This window comes from Leucoraja erinacea, chromosome 13 (assembly GCF_028641065.1).
Source record: "Leucoraja erinacea ecotype New England chromosome 13, Leri_hhj_1, whole genome shotgun sequence".
In the NCBI taxonomy this organism is placed as follows: domain Eukaryota; kingdom Metazoa; phylum Chordata; class Chondrichthyes; order Rajiformes; family Rajidae; genus Leucoraja; species Leucoraja erinaceus.
In genome coordinates, this window is record NC_073389.1 from 53320396 (window position 1) to 53330014 (window position 9619).

The 9619-nt window shown below is 46.6% G+C and overlaps 1 protein-coding gene across 1 annotated transcript; it reads left to right on the top strand.

The window, feature by feature from the left end:
* LOC129703057 (lysozyme C-1/C-2-like) lies at positions 1-9619 on the top strand. Its single transcript, XM_055645246.1, has 4 exons — positions 1-178; positions 2460-2633; positions 4389-4464; positions 8907-9619. The coding sequence occupies exons 1-4, from the start codon at positions 49-51 to the stop codon at positions 8968-8970; spliced, it is 444 nt and encodes a 147-aa protein (XP_055501221.1). The 5' UTR covers positions 1-48; the 3' UTR covers positions 8971-9619.

Here is a 9619-nt window from a genome sequence, read left to right on the forward strand (position 1 = left end):
TAAAGGCACAGGCATTCGTTCCATATCGGCACATACCCTGGTGACAAGATGAAGACGCTTGTTATTCTCAGTGTCCTGATCGCTGTCTCCAGCGCCAAAATCTTCAGCAGATGTGAAATGGTCAACGTTATAAAGGACTCCAGGCTAACCAAATTCACCCAGTACAGCGTCGCTGATTGTAAGTCACATTTTCTCTTTGCTATTTAAAGAAGGTACAGGAGCCTGAAAACTGTAACATCCAGGTTCAGGAGCAGCTTCTCCCCTGCAGCCATCTAGTCTATATTAAATACCACAACCTCCATTAAGCTCTGAACTACATGGACTATCATTGGTATTGTTGCATGATTTTTGTTTATTTGTTTTTTATGTGTGTACGTATGTGTATATATATATGCAGGCTCCAAGGGCCAAATGGCCTCCTCCTGCACCTATTTTCTATATACATGTGTGGATTATACACTGATCTGTATACTGTCAGTCTGATGAAGGGTCTCGTACCCAAAACGTCACCCATTCCTTCTCTCCAGAGATGCTGCCAGTCCCGCTGAGTTACTCCAGCATTTTGTGTCTCTCTTTGGAGTAAACCAGCATCTGCAGTTCCTTTCCTACGCTGTTAATTTTATCGCCGGTTCTTATGTCCAAACCTTTCTCCGGCACTGAGGTAAAAACGAACTGATCGGTAGTTTATTCTCACTCGAGTTGTTAACGCAGACCAGACCATCACACAAACTAACCCTCCTTCCATTGACTCCATCTACACCTCGCGCTGCCTCGGCAAGGCCAGCAGCATCATCAAGGACCAGTCGCACCCCGGCCACTCCCTCTTCTCCCCTCTCCCATCGGGCAAAAGGTACAGAAGTGTGAAAACGCACACCTCCAGATTCAGGGACATTTTCTTCCCAGCTGTTATCAGGCAACTGAACCATCCCACCAACAACCAGAGAGCAGTGCTGAACTACTATCGAACTTTTCGATGGCCCTCGGACTATCCTTGATCGGATTTACCTTGCACTAAACGTCATTCCCTCATCATGTATCTATACACTGTAAATGGCTCGATTGTAAACACGTATTGTCTTTCTGCTGACTGGTTAGCACGCAACAAAAGCTTTTCACTGACCCTCAGTCCACGTGACAATAAACTAAACTCACAGCTTTATTATTCAAGAGAATAACACTTGCAACTTGAGACAACACGATTGGGGCGATCAGCTGAATCAAACTTCATTGTCATTTTGATCATCGTTTCTAACTTACCTCGGTGCTTCGCAGATCTATTTTTTTTTTAAAGCTTCTTATGGAAAGTATTTTGTCCCTAGTTTCAATCTCATGACCTTCTATCCATTCTTGATAAGACATCGTGCATTGAAATAACTATGATTTATACATTAGGGTCTTAGCAAGAATGTTGCCAAAACTTGAGGTGCTGTGCATTAGGGAGAGGTTGGGCAGGCTAGAATTTATTCCTTGGAGCGCAAGAGGCTGAGGGGCGGTTTTAGTTTTAGAGAAACAGCGCGGAAACGGGCCCTTCGGCCCACCGAGTCCGGGTCGACCAGCAATCCCCACAAGTTTATACCCACGAGGGTCAATTCACACAAACCCAAGCCAATCAACCTACAAACCTGTGCGTCTTTGAAGTGTAGGAGTACAATAGACAATAGGTGCAGGAGTAGGCCATTCGGCCCTTCAAGTCAGCGCCGCCATTCAATGTGATCATGGCTGATCGTCCACAATCAGTACCCCGTTCCTGCCTTCTCCCCATATCCCCTGACTCTGCTATCTTTAAGAGCCCTATAGAAACATAGAAACATAGAAATTAGGTGCAGGAGTAGGCCATTCGGCCCTTCGAGCCTGCACCGCCATTCAATATGATCATGGCTGATCATCCAACTCAGTATCCTGTACCTGCCTTCTCTCCATACCCCCTGATCCCTTTAGCCACAAGGGCCACATCTAACTCCCTCTTAAATATAGCCAATGAACTGTGGCCTCGACTACCCTCTGTGGCAGAGAGGTCCAGAGATACACCACTATCTAGCTCTCTCTTGAAAGTATCCAGGGAACCGGCCTCCACCGCCTTGTAAAGCAGAGAATTCCACAGACTCACAACTCTCGGTGTGAAAAAAGCGTTTCCTCATTTCCATTCCAAATGGCTTCTGTGGCTCGAAATGGCTAAATGGTTCTAAACCGAAAATCTCAGAGAAAACCCACGAGGTCACGGGGAGAACGTACAAACACCCGTAGTCCTCCCACACTCCAAAGACGTACAGGTTTGTAGGTCAATGTGTAAATTGTCCCAAGTCTGTGTAGGGTAGTGTTAATGTACGGGGGGGTCGCTGGTCGGTGCGTACAAGGTGGGTCTAAGGGCCTGTTCCTGTGCTTTGTCCCATCTAAAAATAAAAGACTAAACTCTTTCACTACAATGCCTCTCTATATTGGAGTGTTGATTTTAATTCCAGGGTTGTGCCTGGCCGAACATGAGAGCAAATACAACACCCGTGAGGTGGGACGCGAAGTGAGGGATGGAAGAAGATGGGCATCCGAGTACGGGATTTTTCAGATCAGCAGCAAATGGTGGTGTGATGATGGAGAGACTCCTGGTGCCGTCAATGGCTGTGGCAGGAGATGTACCGGTAAGTACATCAAGAAAATGGGATGCTCTTGTCAGGAATTAGCAAGTATGATGTTGTGGGAATTACAGAGACATGGCAGCAAGAGGGCCAGGGCTGGCAACTGAATATTATTGGTATCATTTAAAATTCATTGGTATCATTTAAAAATAAATTGGATAGGCATATGGATGAGAAGGGAATGGAGGGTTATGGTATGAGTGCAGGCAGGTGGGACCAAGGGGAAAAAAAGTTGTTCGGCACGGACTTGTAGGGCCGAGATGGCCTGTTTCCGTACTGTAATTGTTATATGGTTATATGGTTAATGTTCAAGGGTATACCTCCTATCGAAAAGACAGACAGGTGGCCAGAGGGGGCGGGGTTGCTCTGTTGGCGAGGAATTAAATTCAGTCACTTCCAAGGGGTGACATTGAGACAATAGATAATCGGTGCAGGAGGAGTAGGCCATTCGGCCCCTCGAGCCAGCATCGCCATTCAATGTGATCATCCCCAATCATTATCCTGCCTTCTCCCCATATCCCCCGACTCCACTATCTTTAAGTGCCCTATCTAGCTCTCTCTTGAAAGTATCCAGCGAACCGGCCTCCACCGCCCTCTGAGGCAGAGAATTCCACAGACTCACAATTCTCTGTGTGAAAAAATGTGTTTCCTCATCTCCGTTCTAAATGGCTTACCCTTTATTCTTAAACTGTGGCCCCTGATTCTGGACTCCCCCAACATCGAGGACATGTTTCCTGCCTCTAGCGTGTCCAAACCCTTAATAATTTTCTATGTTTCAATAAGATTCCCTCTCATCCTTCTAAATTCCTGAGTATACAAGCCCAGCTCATAACAACCGTAGCATTACCTTTACGACATGCCAATTTTAACTCTCGATTTAACTTACACCCTATTTCCAGGCTACTGTTTTGCAGCTTATAGTTAAAGCAGAATTTGCAATCATTCCAATTCTCCTGTGCTACTTTATGGGACTCGTAGGTACTCGGGGCTCTCGTGGACATTTTTCAACATGTTGAAAAATCTTCACGAGTCTTCCCGAGCTTACCGAGTTTCCCGAGTACCTGCCGTTAGCGTTACGAGCCGCTAAGAGACGTCCCTGAGCTCCGACGTACCCGCAAAGTACATTCCATGTGCTTACCACGATTTTTTTTTTTTTTTAAACTCGGAAGAGCTCTTGAATTACCTCATACAGTGGGACAGTACCTTCAGTCTTTAAGTTCATAAATTCGCAAGTGATAGGAGCAGAATTAGGCCATTCGACCCATCATGGTATGAGTGCAGGCAGGTGGGACTAAGGGAAAAAAAAGTTGTTCGGCACGGACTTGTAGGACCGAGATGGCCTGTTTCCGTGCTGTAATTGTTATATGGTTATATGGTTATAAGTCTACTCTGCCATTCAATCGTGGCTGATCTATCTTTCCCTCTCAACCCCATTCTCCTGCGTTCTCCCCATAACCCCTGACACCCGTACTAATCAAGAAACTGACAACCTCCACCTTAAAAGTATCTACTGATTTGGCCTCTACAGCCTTCTGTGCCAATGAATTCCAAAGATTCACCATCCTCTGACTAAATAAATTCCTCCTCATCTCCTTCCTAAAGGAACGTCCTTTTATTCTAAGGCTGTGACCTCTGGGCCAAGACTCTCCCAGCAGTGGAAACATCCTCTCCACATCCACTCTATCCTGGCCTTTCACTATTAAGTTCTATGTTCAATGTCTGTTTAATGCAATGTACATTTTTGATTTCTCACTACAGAATTCCTGGGGGATGACTTGGAACCTGACATTGAGTGTGCAGCCAAGATAGTGAGCGAACGAGGAATGGAGGCCTGGTGTGTACATCCTCACTCTGGTTTATAATGGTCATGCCAACATATATTGTTTACAGAATACTACGTCTGTCCTGGGCCTCCTCCATTGTCAGAGTGAGGCCCAGCACAAATTGGAGGAACAACACCTCATATTTCGCTTGGGCTGTCTACACCCCAGCGGTATGAACATTGATTTCTCTAATTTCAGATAGCCCTGCTTTCCCTCCCTCTCCATCCCCGTCCCAGTTCTTCCACCAGTCTTACCTTCCCCAATTCATTCTATCTGTCCCGCCCCTCCACTGACATCAGTCTGAAGAAGGATCTCGACCCAAAACGTCGCCCATTCCTTCTCTCCACGGAGTTGCTGCCTGCCCCGCTGAGTTACTCCAGCATTTTTCGTGTGCTATGTTTACATATCTGTGTATGAAGGAACTGCAGATGCTGGTTTAAACCGAAGATAGGCACGAAAAGCTGGAGTAACTCAGGGAGATATGCAGCACCTTTGGAGAGAAGGAACGGTTGACGTTTTGGGTCGAGACCCTTTGTCTGAGACCCTCTGACTCCACGATTGGTTCCCCTCTGTGATTCCACCTGCTCTCCGACTCTAGGACCCCATTCCTTCTCTCCAGAGATGCTGCCTGTCCCGTTGAGTTACTCCAGTATGTTGTGTCCACCTTTGGTGTAAATCAGCATCTGCAGTTCTTGCCCACACATGTCATCTGCTCCACTGCAAAATATGCTAAATATGCTAAAATATGCAAAATATGCTAAATAAATGTCTACTTTGAAGAACAAGTCCTTCTCTTCCAACAAAAAGTCTGCAACACCCTCTCTCGCTGCTCCCCCTCTGGGATTCCTCCTGCTCTCCGTCATATGTTGATAGTTTGGAGCAGCTGGGCTAGTACACTCTGGAATTTAGAAGGATGAGAGGAGATCTTATTGAAACATATAAGATTATGAAGGGTTTGGCCACGCTAGAGGCAGGAAACATGTTCCCGATGTTGGGGGAGTCCAGAACCAGGGGCCATAGTTTAAGAATAAGGGGTAAGCCATTTAGAATGGAGATGGGGAAAATCTTTTTCACACAGAGAGTTGTGAGTCTGTGGAATTCTCTGCCTTAGAGGGCGGTGGAGGCTGGTTCTCTGGATGCTTTCAAGAGTTAGATAGAGATCTTATGGATAGCGGAGTTAAGGGATATGGAGAGAAGGCAGGAACTGGTTACTGATTGCGGATGATCAGTCATGATCACATTGTATGGCGCTGCTGGCTCGAAGGGCCTACTCCTGCACCTGTCTATTGTCTACGAGGAAGAAGGATCTCGACCCGAAACATCACCCATTCCTTCTCTCCAGAGATGCCGCCTGTCCCGCTGAGTTACTCCCGCGTTTTGTGTCTATCTTATGTTTACTTGTTGTGCTGCTGCAATGTCAGAATTTCATTGTTCCGTTTCGGAACATATGACAATATGTTGGTAGTAAAGAAACCAAACGCAATACCAGCATTTATTTAGACAAATAAATCGGGAAGAAGATACAGGGGCCTGAAAACTGTAATGTCCAGGTTCAGGATCAGTTTCTTCCCTACAGCCATTAGGTTATAGAAACATAGACACTAGGTGCAGGAGTAGGCCATTCGGCCCTTCAAGCCTGCACCGCCATTCAATATGATCATGGCTGATCATCCAACTCAGTGTCCCGTACCTGCCTTCTCTCCATACCCCCTGATCCCCTTAGCCACAAGGGCCGCATCTAAATATAGTCAATGAACTGGCCTCAATTACCCTCTGTGGCAGAGAGTTCCAGAGATTCACCACTCTCTGTGTGAAAAATGTTCTTCTTAAACACTACAGCCTCAAGTAAGCACAAAAACCTGGCGTAACTCAGCGGGACAGGCAGCATCTCTGGAGAGAAGGAATGGGTGACATTTCAGATCGAGACCCTATTTCAGACAGGTTAGGGATGAGGGCAACAAGAGATTTCGACGGTGATGTGGAGAGATAAAGAACAATGAATGAAAGATATGAAAAAAATGTAACGATGATATACAGGAAATCGTAAACGGTTTGTTGGGTGAAAATGAGACTTGGGTGGGGGAGGGATAGAGAGAGAGAGGGAATGCCGGGGCTACCTGAAGTGAGAGAAATCAATATTCATACCACTGGGCTGTAAGCTGCCCAGGCGAAATATGAGATGCTGTTCCTCCAATTTGCGTTTAGCCTCACTCCGACAATGGAGGAGACAGAGGACAGAAAGGCCTGTGTAGGAATGGGAAGGAGAATTAAAGTTTCCAGCAACCGGGAGATCAGGGTAGGTTCAGGCCGGGCTGAGCAAAGGTGTTCCACGAAATGATCGCCCAGTCTACGTTTGGTCTCGCCGATGTACAAGAGTCCACATCTTGAACAACGGATACAGTAGATGAGGTTGGAGGAGGTGGTGCAAGTGAACCTCTGCCTGACCTGAAAGGACTGTCGGGGTCCCTGGACAGAGTCGAGGGAGGAGGTATAGCGAGGTGTTGCTTCCTCTGTGGTTGCAGGGGAAGGTACCCGGGGAGGGGGTGGTTTGGGTGTGAAGGGAGGATTTAGCCAGGCAGTTGCGGAAGGAACGGAGGATTATGTGTTGCATGCGACGGCTGATGAGGTGGAAGGCAAGGACCAGGGGGGCTCTGTCTTGGTTGCGACTAGTGGGAGGGGGAGCAAGGGCAGAGCTGCGGGGTACCGAAGAGGCACGAGTGAGGGCCTCATCAATGATGGAAGAGGGGAAACCCCGTTCTCTGAAGAATGAGGATATCTCGGATGTTCTAGTATGGAACACCTCATCTTGGGCGCAGATGCGGCGTAGACGGAGGAATTGGGAGTAGGGGAGTCTTTGCAGGAAGCAGGGTGGGAAGAAGCTTAAGGATAAGAGGGAAATCCTTTAAAACCGAGACGAGAAGAACTTTTTTCACACAGAGAGTGGTGAATCTCTGGAACTCTCTACCACAAAGGGTAGTCGAGGCCAGTTCATTGGCTATATTTAAGAGGGAGTTAGATGTGGCCCTTGTGGCTAAGGGGATCAGAGGGTATGGAGAGAAGGCAGGTACGGGATACTGAGTTGGATGATCAGCCATGATCATATTGAATGGCGGTGCAGGCTCGAAGGGCCGAATGGCCTACTCCTGCACCTAATTTCTATGTTTCTACGTTTCTAAGTGTAGTCGAGGTAGTTGTGGGAGTCAGTGGGTTTGTAATAGTCTATTTCTTGTGTTGGAGACTGAGATCAAGAAAAAATAAGCTCTGAACTACAGACTATTATTGTTATTATTGCACTGTTATGTGTATGTATGCGTATGCATGCGTGTGCGGGTGTACACACACACACACACACACACTGAACTTTTTTTTCCTCATTTATTATATTATTTACAGTGTACTATGTTTACATGTTCTGTTGTGCTGCAGAAAGTAAGAATTTCATTGTTCTATCTGGGACATAATGACAATAAAACACTCTTCACTCTTTCTTGACGTTCCTTTAGGAAGGAGATGAGGAGGAATTTCTTTAGTCAGAGTGAATCTGTGGGATTCTTTGCCACAGAAGGCGGTGGAGGCCAAGTCAGTGGATATTTTTAAGGCAGAGATAGGTAGATTCTTGATTAGTACGAGTGTCAGGGGTTATGGGGAGAAGGCAGGAGAAAGGGGTTAGGAGGGAGAGATGGATCAGCCATGATTGAATGGCAGAGTAGGCTTGATGGGCCGATGGCCTAATTTTACTATTCTTTAGAGGGAGGTGGAGGCCCGGTTCGCTGGAGGCCAGTTCGCTGGACTTTCAAGAGAGAGCTAGATAGGGCTCTTGAAGATAGCAGATTCAGGGGATATGCGGAGAAGGCAGGAACGAGGTACTGATTGGGGTTGATCAGCCATGATCACATTGAATGGTGGTGCTGGTTCGATGGGCCGAATGGCCTACTCCTGCACCTATTGTCTATTGTTTTATGACCTTATTGAGTCATAAAGTCATAGAGTGTCACAGTGTGGAAACAGGCCCTTCATCCCAACTTGCCCACACCGGCCAACATGTCCCATCTACACTAGTCCCACCTGCCTGCGTTTGGTCCATATCCCTCCAAACCTGTCCTATCCATGTACCTGTCTAACTGTTTCTTAAATGTTTAGATAGTCCCAGCCTCAACTCCCTCCTCTGGCAGCTCGTTCCATAAACCCACCACCCTCTGTGTGAAAAGGTTACCGCTCAGATTCCTATTAAATCTTTTCCCCTTCACCTTGAACCTATGTCCTCTGGTCCTCGATTCCCCTACTCTGGGCAAGAGCCTCTGTGAGTCTGCCCGATCTATTCCTCTCATGACTTAGTGCACCTCCATAAGACCTTGATTTGGTCGGGATCGAACGTGAGTCTCCAGCTCCAGCTCCTGACTCTCGATGTATCTCGATGTATTCTCATACGTTGGATATTCTTTCTTTTTTTCAGGAGCTCCTGGGTGGAGAACTGCAAGGGTAAATGGATTGGCTATTACACCTACTTTTGCTTCTGAGGCTGGAGGAAGTTCCTGCTGGTCAGAAGCGCTTGGTTGCAGATCCATTGTTGAACCCATGGCATTCTGCATCGGGCCCAGTCATTCTGTATGAAAGGGAAATTCCCTTGACCGCAATCCATTAAAATAAACTTCATTAAATGATGAACATCTGTGTCCATTGCTGCTCACGTTGCCATGATCACATTGAATGGCGGTGCTGGCTCGAAGGGCTGAATTGCCTATTGCTGCACCTGTTGTGTATTGTCTATTGTTCTGATGTGAATGATGAAATATTGACCAAAGGAAGGCGGGGACATCGAGATAAAAACTTTCTAAACATTGCAAAGGGAATACAACAGGCATTACAGGCATTTTACAACAGGCACGATAGGTCTGAATACCGGATTCAGATTCAGATTCAATTTTAATTGTCATTGTCAGTGTACAGTACAGAGACAACGAAATGCATTATAAAGGTCTTGACCAGGAAACGTCACCCATTCCTTCTCTCCAGAGATGCTGCCTGCCCATTGAGTTACTTACTCCAGCCTTCTGGGACTATCTTCGGTTTAAACCAGTATCTGCAGTTCCTTCCCAGGCATTCTAGAGTGCAATAGATGCTGGTTTAAAACAAAGATCGACACAAAAAGCTGGAGTAACTCAGCAG